Below are 17,404 nucleotides of genomic sequence, written 5' to 3' on the forward strand. Positions count from 1 at the left end.
ATCTACACCGACCCTCGCTGAAATTAAAACGTTCATTGACGAGCAAAAATCCGCCCGCGGCGTCGCTGATAAGTTTTTTGAAGATATCAAAACGAAATTGATCGACATTAACGTGAATAACGCGTCCGTAAATGAAAAACTCAACAAAGTAAAAAATGATTTAGGTGACATCATTAATAAGAATAGAGACAATGTCGCGAAACTTACCGAGGATTCACTTGCACTCGCTAGGATGGTTACGGACCTTAGCACGTCCATCAACAAAATAAAAATTCCACACCCCGCCGCACATGTTGATAACATCGTGTACACAGTAGCTAATGGGGTCCTCGATTGGGTCAAGGGTGGTGACCGCAATAGTGTGATGTCTGACCATCAAGGTGTACAGGGTTGTTATCGATTTACAACATTACATCGTGTTCCATTTAAGTTGTTTGTCGCGACACCCGACCGAACTGGTATTAACACAATAACATATATAAACGATGCCAGAAAATATTCTGCGGTTCACGTATCTACATCCGACGAAATAGTTAGAACAAAAGTACCTTGGATACTAGAATATGTATCTGCTATTCCACCAAATCTTGACAGCCTCTCCGCCGATTATTAATTTCACAGCGGTGGTATCCGGCTACGATACAATGTTCAACAGCGACACCACGAACGCGAAAATCACAATTTGCAACCGGTGTTATACCTAACGTCGATTAATTTAACGGCGATGTATTTAATAAATGGATTCGCCGTCACGTTACAGATACGACACTGTGCGAGAATACGCCGCCGATTTAAAGGCGCGCTCGGAACAATATCATGTAAAAATAAAAAAATACCATCGAAAAATAACCGCGATTGACGTCGCTGTGTACTCAATATCCGGGATCATGGCCGGCGCGGGTGTTATTTTGTCGTCGGTTACAATGATAGCTCCGATTGCTATTTCCGCGGTAACACCAATCGCGGGGGTTGCAATCGCAATTACAAAAAAACTATCATCGTGTGCTCAGAAAAAACTCGGCGAGTATACAGTTCGCCACCAAATAGTATTTGACGCGTACTTGAAATTATCCGAATTGATCTCGCTGTCGATAGATAATTCGTTTATATCCGATGTTGAATTTTTCGCGATGACCCAGTTGTATAACTCCGCGATGTTGAAATTAGAAATTGAAAATAACTTTAGTGATAACAATAATGTCACTCGAACTGCTTCAACGGATCGCGAAGAACACAACTCCGATACAAACAAGCATGATATCGATAACGTCAACAAACCCTGAATTCAGTGTAAACTTTCCTTCGCCGATTCCTGTAAAGGAAATAGCGCTAGCGAAATTACGGGTGTATCATAGCTGGCCTAATATCAGATCAGTAGCGTTTAATGGTCAGAAACCAAATAACTCGCTGATGTTCGCAAACAGTAATAAACCCGATGGAACACCAGACTGGAAAGAGGTTTCGATACCAACTGGGTCCTACCAAATTGAACAAATTGATGCTGAAATCCAGCGTAGAATAAAATCAATCACCGGTAAGGAATCAAAAATTGCTATAAAAGTTCATGAGCCGACGTTGTCATCGTCCATTGAGATATCCACGGAGGGGTACGTCGTAGACATTTATAACAGTTCAATAAGAACCGTACTAGGATGGCCTGAAAAAAAACCTCAACGACGCGTTGAACCTGATACAAGTGTGCCATCATACAATGAAATTTATCTATCATACCGAAATGATTTATCTGAAATAAGAAAAGAAAAATTCGCCGAAAGATTTATATTCACAGATAAAAAAACCATACAATGGGATTTTATCGTTAAGAAAACAGATAAATCAACTGTTACCATAGCGTTCACGTTATCTGACATCATTGGTTACTTCGCTGAGATCAATCGTAATTTTCGGATACAGCTGGAACAACTACGGCGGACAAACTCACAAAAGCACGTTGAAGTGTTAAATCAACTTGTATCGGACATGGAATATATCCACGAACAAATCATTCAGACGATAATTAATAACAGCGATGATAACAAACAAAAGTTTCTAACCGGTTACAATATCACAGAAGCCGATTTACCGAATTTTAAGTTTTCCGAATACAACGCGCGCGAACTAGAGAAGTCTATCGGTGATTTTCTCGCCAAGTCTAAACAGGATTTAACGCTCCTTAAATACAACAATGACCCAGATGGAGGCGGCAGACATATTGCTCCGCATAACATAAATATATCGACGGTGATAGCGCTCAATTTAGTATGCGATGCAATTGAAGGAAGTTATCAGATAGATACCAAACAATCAAATCAAGCTCAACAGGGATACATCCTTTATTCATTTGCACCAACGGCTCCTCCAGGGTTTTTAATAGTTGAAAGTCCAATTAATCCAGTCTATATGAGATGCCATAATAAATTGTTAACAAGAATTAATTTCAGACTTACTGATCAGTCAAATAATCTAATTGATTTACAAGATGAAGAGTTAGTGGTTACTCTATTTGTAAGATCGTAAATAATTTTTATTGTAATGTGTAGCAGCAGAGGGGGGCAATGACATCAACGCGGTCGTCGCTGTGTTTACCGGACGCTGACGACACTAAGATCGACGCGCGCAGCGATTAATTAAACCAGTGCGTCGACGTAACAATTGTGTGATTCCCCCCCCCCATGACGACGACGACAACGTGGTTGTCGTCACTTTTTTTTACCACGCGGCGACGAGGCTTAATCTCTAAATGCAGAAAGTATCAATTAAACCAAATGACGTTTGAGACAAATGTCCGATTCGCCCCCTCTGCTGCTACATGTCTGTGAAATAATTTAATTACAACACTAGAAATGCACATACATGTCTGTGAAATATTTTAATTACAACACTAGAAATGCACATACATGTCTGTGAAATATTTTAATTACAGCACTAGAAATGCACATACATGTCTGTGAAATATTTTAATTACAACACTAGAAATAAATATAGATGTCTATGAAACATTTTAATTACAACACTAGAAATGCACATACATGTCTGTGAAATATTTTAATTACAACACTAGAAATGCACATACATGTCTGTGAAATAATTTAATTACAACACTAGAAATGCACATACATGTCTGTGAAATATTTTAATTACAGCACTAGAAATAAATATAGATGTCTATGAAACATTTTAATTAAAACACTAATGCAATTTCATTAGAAGTAAGAGATGAGCAGGTTTCTTTCATGAATAAAGAGAAAATGTTGGTAATGCCTACTGGTGGCAAGACTTTAGACAATACACACCAATTAAACAAGTATTATCAAGTGAAATTCATTTAGGAATCTTATCTTTAATATTGGTTTCAGTGTAATCATCATAAATAAAATATGACCTCTTCTATTCAAGCATGAGAAGTGTTAGTTAAACCTGAAAAGCATGTCTGTGATAACTTAAGCACCAACAGCATTTATATCTGCAACTTGCACAAGTGTTTACTGCATTGTTATGGTCTATCTGAATTAGACCTGTTTTGGAATGTCACATTAATTTTGTTTTTGACACCAAATCAAGTAAAGGAGGTAGAATAAAAATATTACAAGGAATGCAAAACCTACTTGGCTAAGGATAGCAGTCATGGTTGTTTGTCAACTAATTAAAGATCACCAACCAAACATTATTTAAATACATGGTTCCCACGCCTTTCTAAATATAAATTTCCAGGTCTTTTCCAGGTTTTTCCAGGATGAAATTGATTTTTTCAAGGTTAACATATGATTATCTTTGAATGGGATTAAAGAATATTTTGGATTATAAAACAGGCATTTTCCAATCTGATGATGTTTCTCTTTCAAGACTCTCCAAAACATATGTCAGAAATGAATTGATCATGTACAAAACCACAAAATGAGCCACACAGAACAAATCTGACTATATTCCTATAAATTGGCATTTAAAGCCATTTTAATGTACTGAATACAAATTCTAAATTTACTTTGCTGACCTGCATTACGCTGCTACATGGAAACAACATAATGAGCATAAATTGTTTTGTTTCCTTTCAAACCTTTAATTCTAAAGAATTCTTGAGCAATATATGTGCATGTTATACAAAGTAAACATTACCGATGGCAGTATGAAAAAACCCCAATAAATGCAAAGTATTATAATCTTATCTAGTAACGAAAAAAGTTTAACTTTGAATTTGTGTGTGCCAAGAAAATCTCAAACAATATTTATCAACCAACCTAAACTTTTTAAGATGTTTTGGTTAAAAATTCCATCATTTAAAGATATTTACAAAAGGGTGGATTTAAATTTTGATAAAAGACCTTCAAAATTATACATTGTTGTATAAACAGGGGCTGAATATTCTGTAAAATCAACTTGTCTTCTTGTAGTTCAATAAACCAGTCCACAAATCTGTATTGATACATGGGCTCTTTTCGTTTCTTAGTATATAATAAAAGGGATGACAATTTGCCATTTCTCCTGAGTTCTATTTAAGATCTGAAAACAATGCTTCAAGCTACATGTCACTGTGTAATAATTTTGCACCAAAAATCATTTCAGAGAATCAACATTTTTCTAATCCGGTTTTGCTCCGAATATTCCAACCTCATTTTTCACATATGGACATTTAGGATGGAGTGTGGGTTCAGAACAATTACATATAAAAAATTTGGAATCTGCCGCCACTGTAAGATAGCTTACCAGCAGGCCTAGCAAATTTAAACTATGTTATATCGACTTATACCTGCATGAAATCTATAGGAAAATCATTTGTTTTATCAAAAATGGCAAGTATTATAATTGTTGTCTTTAATCCATTGACAGACTAGAAGAAACTGAGCATAGATGAAACCTGACCTGGTACTAGCCATTTGTGTTAATAGTTACATGACTTCACAAATCTTAAACAACGACATCAGAAGTCCAATAATCACGTGATATCAACAATAAACTCCTTTTCAATGTTGTTATACAAATTTCAATTATATTAAATGAAAGTCTGATACCTTTTGTAAAAACCAGAAAGAACATAATTCTCAACATTTTTTTTTCCGAGAACAACTACCAGAAACTTGGCCAGTCTGATTCATCAAGCAGAGTAGTCTGGTTCCATGCTTCGCATGCTCCCTGCGTGAGACAGCACGTGTCAAATGTGGTAGTCACGTGATAGAACATAACTCCGGAAGTTGGTCTTGGAATAAACAGAGAATTTTATGCCCTTTTGTTTTTGTATTTTTATTTCAATGACTTTTATTTTTTTTAAATTCTACAATACCTGAAAATGACAATTGTGAGATTGTGTGTTCTCATGCGACTTGCAATCAAAATCGCTAATACCAGCTCAAATTTAATCAACGCATTAGTTTTATTGTCATTCAGCAGATTAAAGACATAATGATTTTAAACTTTCATATCGATTTCATGTAGGTTTAAGTCTGCTAGCTATCTGCTAAGTGGCTATGCTTTAACGCCACCATGTTGGCCTCTAGTGATCTAGACTGGTTTTCATACCTTCCATAAGATAATAAAAAAAATATGGATATTGAGCTGTGAAACAAAAAGTCTACTAGAGAATCTAATCCACAGAGCATTTGGATTGTCTCAACAACTATATTTATGGCAAGCACCCAAATGATCCATACTGCAACCTCCTAATATTCTGGTTAGAATTCAATAAATTTAACTCACGATCAGTTCAGATACAACTCAATTACATAACTGTTTTGGGTGGCAAGTTGTGGAGAGAAATTCACAGGTTTTTCCTGACTTTCATCAATATTTTCAAAATTCAAGGACTTTTCACGGTTGGGAAAAAAGTTTATCATTTCTCCCGACCTTTTCCCGATTTCCCAGTAACGTGGGAACCCTGTAAATATCATTATGAAACATAATTAAGGTGTATAATTTATCCAAACCATATGAAGTTTGTTACCAAGGATATTACAGTAACCAAGCAAAAGGTTTATTCTGTGCATAAGAAGCTTTATATCATAAATAATATTCATAACGAAGAAGCCAGATAAAAAAAATGTAAAAAATTTGAAATTCCTGAATTAGCATTCAAAGGTTTGCTCAAGATGAGCAGAAATTTCATGATTTCCTGCAGCCAATATTTCATTGATAGAACAATATAAAATCTAAAACAAGCTGTTAAATTTCAACATTTATTGAAATAAATGTCCATCTTTTTATATACAAAAATAAGACTCAACTTCATTGTTCTCCCAATGGCCTTATTCTGTAGCAGTCCAATAATGCTATCATTTCTGCCCACGAACCCACTGACAAACTATGCACAAGTGCACTGATGTTTCCACTATCATTACAAAAATTAAGTAGTTAAATAAATATCCCATCACCTAATTCAAAGCCTTCTTCTCAAAAGGCATCTGTTCTTACCTCTTCTTGGGTATGCAATTAAAATAATTAGGATAATTATTCACTCAGTGCTATTATCTTGAGCATGCACACTGGCCTGACTACCGGTTTGTGACCTTTTACACTGATTTTGTCTTTGCAATGACATAGCCATATGATCAGACAGCAATAGAGTCTACTTATATCGTGTGTTATATATATTTCAGTTATTTGCATTACCAGTGTCAAACGTTGCACACATTTCAAGATATGCAAATTCCTAATGCTTATTCTATGAAAAAGACACACCACCTTAGAAAAGGCAAAAATACCCAGCCTAGTGCTTGCACCCTGTTGGACCTGGTACAAAACTCAGAGACTGTCATCATCGATGGTGATTCTGGTTTAGATCATGGGATTTGATGAACTGGTTTCAACACCAAATGGAAGACTTCATAATCTTGGGTCAAAATTGCTGGATTGGGTAGCAAGTTCTCCAAGATGCTAAATTTTGGTTCAGACTTACTTACCAACAGGTGAGATTACATGTGTGTGTAGGAGGATCAAATACAATTCCTTGGGTACTATTACATTATCAACCATTCCTGTTTTTACAGTGACAGCAGTAGTAGCAGTTATTGTAATTGTGAATATTGTCTTTCTTGTTAGTTTTCCAAAATGTGATGAAGAAAATTTATTGAATGAATATTATATCTTACCCAAGAGCTGCCCTAATAATTACATAATAAACTTGGAGCAACAACATGTACCTGAGAGGTGCTGCACTATGAATTCCATTTAAGAGGTGCAATTTTCATCTTCTAGAATATTGTATATTTAATTTTAAAGAATAATAAGTTTTGACATTATGTTATGCTGATGTACAGAGATGTATACAAGTTGGATAGCTTTACAAAATAACGCATGAGCTGTCATCATCTATTTGATTACTAATAACACAGAATCCAATCTAACTGCATGCCGCTTACCTAGAGATCCTAGATAAAATTTCCATGCCCAAATCCTTTCTTCCTACAGTCAAATAGATCTAACCACTTCTCAGCAGATGCCTGCACAGCCAAGTGACATACAAATTGTTTTCAGTATGCAAACAGCACACCACAGTACTGCCAGAAAACTAGTGAACACAAATGCCTGACTTTAAGGAGCATTATTTAGTGCAAGATCATGTTAAGAACAGTACTGTTGACCATACCAAGCTATGCAAACTTAAAGACTTTGTAAAATTTAGACAGAAAGAATGGAGAGTTACTGTAACTTCTTTTAATTATTCATTAAGTCTGACCCTGAATACAGAAATAGAATATTAGTCTGGCCCACAATACAGAACTAGAATATTAGTCTGACCCAGCATACAGAACTAGAATAGTAGTTTGACCTGGAATAAAGAACAAGAATAGTATTTTGACCCAGAATACAGAACTAGAATAGTAGTTTGACCCAGAATGCAAAACTAGAATAGTAGTTTGACCCAGAATACATAACTAGAATAGTAGTTTGACCCAGAATGCAGAACTAGAATAGTAGTTTGACCCATAATACAGAACTAGAATAGTAGTTTGACCCAGAATACATAACTAGAACATTAGTTTGACCCAGCATACAGAACTAGAATAGTAGTATGACCCGGAATAAAGAACAATAGTAATTTGACCCAGAATACATAACTAGAATAGTAGTTTAACCCAGAATACAGAACTAGAATAGTAGTCTGACCCAGAATACAGAATTAAAATAGTAGTTTGACCCAGAATGCAGAACTAGAATAGTAGTTTGTCCCAGAATACAGAACTATAGTAGTTTGATCCAGAATACAGAACTAGAATAGTAGTTTGACCCAGAATACATAACTAGAATAGAAGTTTGACCCAGAATGCAGAACTAAAATAGTAGTTTGACCCATAATACAAAACTAGAATACTAGTCTGACCCATAATACAGAACTAGAAGAGTAGTCTGACCCAGAATGCATAACTAGAATAGTAGTCTGACCCTGAATACTGAACTAGAATATGAAACAGTATCAGAATCATATAAGGTGTTTTTGTGGGTTTTACAAGATGGAAATCCTGAATTGAAACGTGCTTAATATCATCAATTACTCTTTATGTAATTTGTAAACTCTTTCACTTAAGGTTAAGTATGTAATGTGAGATCTAACTTGTTCATGACCCTCATTAAAAATTGCCTTGCCAAAATCTTATGCAAATAAGCTGCATACAGTGTATATTATACTATAAGGTCTCACATGCTATTCTGAATGCGGGTATGAAGTGCGAGTTCAATCCACTTTCTATATTTTTCATCCACTGTGATGAGGGATTAGTGTTTAAATCAAAACAGCAATTCAGAAAATAAAATCCAAAGATTTATAAGGTTTATGAAGCATGTACCATATATGCACACATATAAGTCACATTCAACTGCAAATTTCACAGAGCAAGATCTGCTATCATATTATCACCCAGCAGATCTGTGTCTATGCAGTTTCACAGACCTAATCGTAGGACCAGCAACATGCACCCTGATCAACAGAAATATTATGCAAAGGCAGATCATTGTTTATGTTGCTTGCATTTAGACCCAACTTATAGATAAGTATATACAGTATTTCGAAAATTCAGTTTTGATATCAATGCCTGTCAAAGATCTTATGAAGTGTATCCATCTCCTACAGCAAAGACAAAATGATATCCATACCTCTACTCTCAAGCACCTCTCAAGGAAGCCAAATGCCTCATGTTTCTTGAAAATCCTGGTGATTCTGTCTGGTTTCTCTGGATGCCTGGTACAACAGAAAGTATTTAAAAAGGGTAAATATGTGTTGATTTGGACAACGAATTGGACATAGTCAATAAGGCTCCAGAATGTGTTAATCTGAGTAATGAATTGTGCATAGCTGAATGAGGCTCCAGAATGTGTTAATCTGAGTAATGAATTATGTATAGCTGAATGAGACTCCAGAATGTGTTAATCTGAGTAATGAATTGTGCATAGCTGAATGAGGCTCTAGAATGTGTTAATCTGAATAATGAATTGTGCATAGCTGAATGAGGCTCTAGAATGTGCTGATCCGAATAATGAATTATGCATAGCTGAATGAGGCTCCAGAATGTGTTGATCCAAGTAATGAATTGTGCATAGCTGAATGAGGCTCCAGAATGTCTTGATCTGAGTAATGAATTGTGCATAGCTGAATGAGACTCTAGAATGTCTTGATCTGAGTAATGAATTGTGCATAGCTGAATGAGGCTCCAGAATGTGTTGATCTGAGTAATGAATTGTGCATAGCTGAATGAGGCTCTAGAATGTGTTGATCTGAGTAATGAATTGTGCACAGCTGAATGAGGCTCTAGAATGTGCTGATCTGAGTAATGAATTGTGCACAGCTGAATGAGGCTCTAGAATGTGCTGATCTGAGTAATGAATTGTGCATAGCTGAATGAGGCTCTAGAATGTGTTAATCTGAGTAATGAATTGTGCATAGCTGAATGAGGCTCTAGAATGTGTTAATCTGAGTAATGAATTGTGCATAGCTGAATGAGGCTCCAGAATGTGTTAATCTGAGTAATGAATTGTGCATAGCTGAATGAGGCTCTAGAATGTGTTAATCTGAGTAATGAATTGTGCATAGCTGAATGAGGCTCCAGAATGTGTTAATCTGAATAATGACTTGTGCATAGCTGAATGAGGCACTAGAATGTGTTAATCTGAGTAATGAATTGTGCATAGCTGAATGAGGCTCTAGAATATGTTAATCTGAGTAATGAATTGTGCATAGCTGAATGAGGCTCCAGAATGTGTTGATCTGAGTAATGAATTGTGCATAGCTGAAAGAGGCTCTAGAAAGAATCTTTCTGCATTTGCATCAGAATTAGAAACATTTTTACCCTGACTATATTCTGTACACTGGTCTTCACCAAATGTAGTCTTAATTTTGAGTAAGATATTTTAACACGTATGATACTTTTTAAGAAACACACTGAAAATCCTTCAACAGTATTTACAGTACTGAATACAAATAAACATAGCATGACTTCTATGTTTATGCAAGAAACCTCTCCTAAGCTTTATAGTAACATTATAGAACAATGACAATATTAATGTTATCTATTCTTACAGTTTTTGCAATTCTTTATCCTCTGCATTTTTAAAATGTACTTCTATTTGGCATCATATTAGCCAGTGCTGTGCTTATGTGCCATCAAATCCAAAATATTAATACTGTCCACATTACAACTGTTATAATCAGCAGGAAATTGTGTATGGATTATTTTCAACTCCTTTTTAATAACATATATTTTAGACTGTACATTCAAATATCTTATGAAAAAGAAATTTAAAAATATTTTCTTAAAAAGATGCAGGAATCAGGTAAAACAATTAAAAAGGCACAATGGTTACATAAAATAAATGCATACAAATTACCTAAAATCAAACAATGATGGGACCAACACTTTTTATTTGATTTCATTGAGGTGACTAGTACAATAAGGTTTGATTAGTTTTTGATCAGCCTTGTTGCAACCAAAATAGGCAGCCAGTTTGTAATAGAGGCCACATTACAAAGTGGCCAACCTGGGGAAGTTTCAATGTACATGTAGATATAATAATACCAATTATTGGATCACATAATGACACACAATGAGACAGAAAATTTAACTCCCAATGTAATAATTCCAATTAAGAGAAAATGCTTTATAGTGGTTTTTCAGAGTAAGATTGGGCTTGTAAAAATCACATGGAAAACTGTGAATTTGTGGATGATGTTATGCACTTAATGCAGTCAATCTTTCTGTTGAATAAATGGATGAATATCAATAAAAAATCAAAGCTACTCATTATACTAATATCCCTCTTATAACAAAGGTATACTCACCATTAAGTTGTGTCTTACTGCTAACAGCTCAGACTTTGATCTGATGGTGCATAATGTACCAGCTGATCAAAGTCTATGTTCTTTGCTCTACTGATTATTCATAACAAGCTGTGAAGACCCAGATCTGTCAGTGCATTATGCAATGGCAGATCTGAGTCTGTGCATTCTGCAACTTGATTTATAAGCAAGTATATATATGACCATGGATACAGTTAAATTCTGTGAATTTGTTTTGTTATTGCTACTTCTCTTATATGACTTAATTTATGTTTTGGCACATGAGAATCAATTATAATATAAAGGAGTACTGTAATGGTGAATCTTTGCATACACATTCAAGGCACCATTTTTTATTTCAATTTGATATACAATTATGACTGTTCTTTAAATAAATTATCCTTTTAACTTTTAAGCTCTAATTACTAAAGTGAAAAAACAAAATATCACATCTACTTTGTTACAGAAATTAAAGTGAAACCTGCTACCTGTCTATAATGACATATTCAAGAATATTTTAAGGAAATGTATGTGTCCTTGGTATTCAAAACACCTGACTAATGTGGGCAGAGTACACCTGTCTTTGTCACTTATCACAACATATAAAGGACAATTTACCAAGTTACCAACTGTAGACCTAACCCAAATTTGTCAACTTACATGCAAGATGCATATTTTGGTAAATCTGATTGAAAATACCAATGGGTATTAGTAAGGAAATAATCTATATGCATGTGTACACATAAAAAATTCAAGACATTCAGCAGACTCCATGTAATGGGATACCTGTCCATGCCTTGACTTTACCCTAGCAACAGGTTTTAATGTATACAAGTTTTACAACTATTTCATTAAGACCTGCATTTGTTTACATCATTTTGTACATGAATGCATTCTACATCTGAATAAGACAAACTGTTCTCTAAACAAATACTTGCAGACAACATGGCAGCCAACTGAACAGTCATCACTTTTCTAAAACCTTTTTACCTACCTGAACATACTGGTGTTGTTATGGCATCTCATCTCGTCATCATATGCCAGACAGGTCCTGTAAACATAGAAATTGCCATCTTAATCTGAAACTGGTCACAATCAATTAATTAACCAGGTTAAAATAACCATACAAACTAACCAAACAAGTATTTCATTAAAATATCAAAGTTTCTATTTTCAATAAATATGATCACATAAACATAAATATTTTAAGTACAAATTGTATCCACCATTTTTAATCCTATATTGAGTTAACTTCATAGACTACTGGAGATTTCTCATTTTACAAGCATGTGTGGTATGTACAGTGCAAATTATACTGAAAACAACCCTTCATATCATATCGTAAAACTTAAAAAAAATTAATCTTGAAAATCTGATGTTCTAGATCTCTGGAAAAATTACTTATGGGAATGTGCAGTATGTTGTTTGTGTGCTTACTTGGTGTCCCCAGTTAATGTAAAAGGTGAAAATATCCTAATAAGTACACCCCCCCCACCCTATACGAAAATCTCTCCTCCTATGAAAATGTCTTGCTGATCCAAGTATGCCTTGCTGGACGAAAGCATCTGCTTCAACTAAAACATCATGATTTTATTGTAACTTACATCCATGTATGCCTGGTGTATCATTATCACTTTACAGAATAAATTATCTCAAAAACACATCATACTTGTGCAGTATTCAGCACGACTCTATTGGGAGAAAGAATGCACCCAAAGATGAGAGCTTCTAACAAAAAAAAAGGGAATCAACTCTTTTTCCATGGACATGTTTATGACAGGAACACTGTTTATGGCATTGTTATAGCAAGATGATTGTGCTCAGAACATTTACTCAAATGATAACTATTTAAAGCATGACATGCAAACACGAGTCATCTAAAACTTTCATTAACTCATTATCCCCAAATGATACATTTCTGCCATCACAAGTAAGTACCCTTGTTCTAAACCCTATGGCATCATCACACATAGACTTAAATGTTGCCAAAGTGTAACTTACTCTTTTCTAGATGGAAAATACTAGAGGTGAAACAATACACCTGTGCCACATATCAATATGATTCATGATACACAGCCTATAATATGATATAATATCAATACACATGAACTTGATGGACTTTACATCTTTAGGTCTTTTAGTGGTAGGTAGTGCCCTTTCAAGTGATTTACTGATTGTATATCCAGTATATAGATTACAGACAGACATATACTTAGCATATATTTATATGCTATTCTCATCCGTGATCAGATAACAAAAATAGTTTCAAACAGACTATTTGTTAGTTGTCTGTGATTTTTATTCAATATTTTAGGCCATTTAAGGATGTTTCATTTGATCACCACATTCACCCTCCCCTATTTTAGTATCTGACTAAGTGTAGGAAAGTTCATGAAAATAATCATAGTAACTAATCAAAACTGAATTTACAACTGACCAATGATCTATTTTCAAGAATAATTTCTCTTACCTAATTTAAATGCTTGACTACAGGTAAGCTACCTAAGTTTCTTTTCACCTCTAACACCTAGCCATAAAGATTAGTGATGTAATTTACAAGAATTTGTTTTACAATCAAGGTAATCAATTAAATTTTGCCACGTACCTGTTTGGTGGGACAGTCAGATTGGTTTCTGAAATCAGCTTGTCTATTGCCTTGTCCCATCTGTCACCAATGTACCTTTCCTCCACTTTTGGGGGATAGGTGTAGAATAATGGGTATTCTTTGGGCTTGTTCTCAGACGTAATGAACTCAATTCCTTCCCTATCAACAAATACATACAGAGCAAATCTGAATGTTTTTTGTATTGACCCAAAATATGAGCAACTTAAGCAAACATTATCAACACTAGTTTCAAATGTCACAAGAAACAATTTTGTTGTGCTTATTATTTATTTAGTGAATGTGCCAAAATTTCAGTATGCTAAAATATATACACTTGCAGCCTTAACTAATGAAACCTGTTTTAGTACACCCCTCCATATACAAACACCTGTTTTTAAAGGACATTATATAGGAATCCCTTTTCTCAATTTCCTTAATCATTTAATCTCAACATAAAATACTCCTTGCCAAATTGGCCAAAATCTTATGATTGTTCCTTATATACAGGTTTTACTATATATCTAATACTCAACACTGCATTATCAACTTCATTCTTCCTTTACCCTCCTATAAACTTATACAGTCCTTTTATTACAGTCGAAAGGAGACATTTTTTTAAGAACTATAAAGAGTTTAAATAAGGAAGCTCAACAGTCATTAGGAGTTTTATAATAAGCACAAATCTGACACAAATGACAAAAGAATTCAAGATATAAAAAAAAAACTTTATAAGTAAAATATTGGCTAGGGATGCTACCCCAAACAGAACTTTGGACAATATTACCAACAAATTTGAATAAAACTGGCACAATGATTCTTGAAAAGAGGCTGAAAATATCTAATCAAACCTGGTATCTAATGATGTCAAAGTAAGCCAAGAAAATACCAACAAGAGGCTCAAGTGGGTCAGTGATTGCTCAACTAGATGACAACTAGTTGTAGTCAAATCCAAAAGCAAAATCCAAAATGCTGTTGACTACATGCCTTTACAACTTTTTTTTCTCAAGGTTTCTCTGGTTTTGCTGGCACATCAGCAACTTTGCCCAATATTGAAAGGCCTTTAACACAGGATACATTTATTCAAATTCTATTTAGTGCTTTTGGAGGGAAAGCCATATATAGAATTTCTTGGATTTAGTAATGACAACCAGATTTTATAGTGAATCAGTATCATTTTTACAAATCTGATAGCACTTAATGCCAGAATGTTTCCTGTCAACTTTGGTCAGATTCTGCCGAGTAGTTTATAAGAAGCTTTTCTATTTTAAGTTATGACAACCATATGATAGACAAGCATCATTTGTAAAAACCCGAATGGCCTTTATGTCAGAATGCTTTAGCTGAGTCCAATTTAGCCGAGTTGTTGTTGTTGTTGTTGTTGTGGGGTTTAACACCATTTTTTAGCACACGATAGGCTATGCATGGCAGCCGGTACCAATGGTAGAGGAAGAACCTGGGAAAACCCCAGGAAGAACCAACGACCCACAAGAAGCTACTAACAAGCTTTCTCACATACCCACATTGGCCGTATCCTAGACTCGATCCACACAGACAGAGGTGAGATGGCAGTGATCCATAACAGAGTGTGCTTTAGACCACTCGGCCACTCGGGGCCCCCACAATTTAGCTGAGTTCTGTTCAGTGGTTTTCAGCAAGCAGCCATTTAAAGATTTTAATATTTCTGTAACATCTGCCAAATTTGACGAAGGATCAGCATCAATTTTAGTAACATTGACCATGTTTGATAGCAAATCAGCCTCCTTCATAAAAAATAAAAGCTCACTATGGCAGGACACTGACATTTGTTAAAAATTCTTTTTCATTTAAAGATTTTTCTACATTTAGTAATGGTAGCCATTTATGACGGTCAATCAGCATCATTTTGTACAAATTTTTGTCCGATTCTGTTCACTATGATATGTAATTTTAAAAGGTTTTTAAATTTTAGTAACAGTCACTATATCTGACGGTAAATCAGCATCATTTGAACAAATCTAAAAGACCTTCATGAAAGATACCTTCTGTCAGTTAGGTCCAGTTTTTCTGGGATGATTTTTAAGAAGCTGTAGGGAGGTTTTTCTATTTTAAGTAATGGTAGCCATATTAAATAACAGATTGGCATGTATAGAACAAAATGCTCCCTGTAAAATGCGAAACCATGAGGATCAAAGCATCCAGATGTATATCAATGTCACTTCACCACATTATTCTACAGTTTGGTGAAATAAATCAGTATTTTTCATCATGAAATAACTAGACTCTTGCATCTGTGCTCAATTCAAATTAAGATTTTGAAACGTATCCAATAATTTCAGTCTTGTGCTCACTTAGGTTAAAGAAAGATACAAATAATTCATAAATTTCATTGAAATCAGCACACATATATATGATGAATCTGACTGAAATCCAACATACATTAGAAAAATTAAACTGGGGAAACCCATGTTAGAAGGATGGGTAATTTTGGACCATAAATGATGTTGCAAAATGCTGGAGATCCAAATCCTTCAAAGTCCCATCAACATAAAGCTGCATGCTAAATTCAAATGAAATTCAAGTGTCCTTTGTAAAGTAAACTTAAAAGAACCAAATAGCAAGAGGAGAGCGTGAGAGACAAAAAAAACAAAAACAATCAGGGAACATAACTCATGTAAGTGTCGCAATGAACACTGGATATGGCACTGATTTAAGGCATAAAAGCAGCATCCAAAATTTCAATGAAATCTTTTCATTTTTTTGTTCTAGGGTTTAACGCCATTTTCCAGCACAAGATAGGCTATACATGGCGGCCAGTATAACTGGTGGAGGAAGAACCCTGGAAGACCCAGGGAAGAACCACTGACCCACGAGAAGCTACTGGCAGACTTTCCCACGTAACTATGCTAGCCGAGCCTTGGACTTGAACTCACTGAAATCTAACAATCATTGTAAAGTAATGCTACAGAAACCAAAGTCATGATGACTGTCAGTCAAGGGGTATAGCTCCAGTAGATGATGTCACTGAATGTTGGAAACGAACTGATTCAAGTTCTGCTTAATATGAAGTCATTGTAAACACTGGCCCAAATCTAAGAAATTACTGTAAACTTATGGGACAGAAACTAATGTCAGGAGCACAGGCTATCAGGAGATACAAAATTCTGTAAAAGATGTTGTAAAAAACTGAATCAAATTCATTCACGTTCTCAACTGTCTTAAATGGCATGCCAAATTGGGCTGAAATTGAACCATTGATGATAAAGTAATCCTGCTGAAACAAAGTCACAAGGAAAGATAGGCGGGGGCATGACTCCTGTTAATGATGTATGGAATACTGGAAAGCAAAGTCATTCATGAACATCAAGCTGCATGGCAAAAAAATATAATTGGCTGAACTCTATTCATTTTAGGTAAATTTAGTAAAGAAACCAGGATCAGAAGAAAGTATATCTTTCAGAATCAGGAGAAAGTATATCTTTTAGTAAACTATGTTTTTCCAAACAATCTGATCACATTAACATTAGGAAATAAGATCTGCTACCTCTTGAATCCAGCAATGCAGTAAA

At 34.8% G+C, this 17,404-nt stretch overlaps 1 protein-coding gene across 5 annotated transcripts in view; it reads right to left on the minus strand.

Moving 5' to 3' along the window:
* Window positions 1-17,404, minus strand: part of LOC149787571 (protein deacetylase HDAC6-like) — a 548,042-nt gene that overhangs the window by 460,509 nt on the left and 70,129 nt on the right. For all 5 annotated transcript variants that reach the window (XM_089973728.1, XM_089973727.1, XM_089973729.1 and 2 more), the window contains exons 17-19: window positions 13,860-14,018; window positions 12,249-12,305; window positions 9,079-9,163 (exon numbers count right to left, since the gene is read on the minus strand). In XM_089973728.1, coding sequence (XP_089829854.1) covers window positions 9,079-9,163; window positions 12,249-12,305; window positions 13,860-14,018 — 301 coding nt within the window. The remainder of the gene's footprint in view (window positions 1-9,078; window positions 9,164-12,248; window positions 12,306-13,859; window positions 14,019-17,404) is intronic.

This window comes from Sinohyriopsis cumingii, chromosome 11 (assembly GCF_028554795.1).
Source record: "Sinohyriopsis cumingii isolate HCF-2022 chromosome 11, ASM2855479v2, whole genome shotgun sequence".
In the NCBI taxonomy this organism is placed as follows: Eukaryota; Metazoa; Mollusca; class Bivalvia; order Unionida; family Unionidae; genus Sinohyriopsis; species Sinohyriopsis cumingii.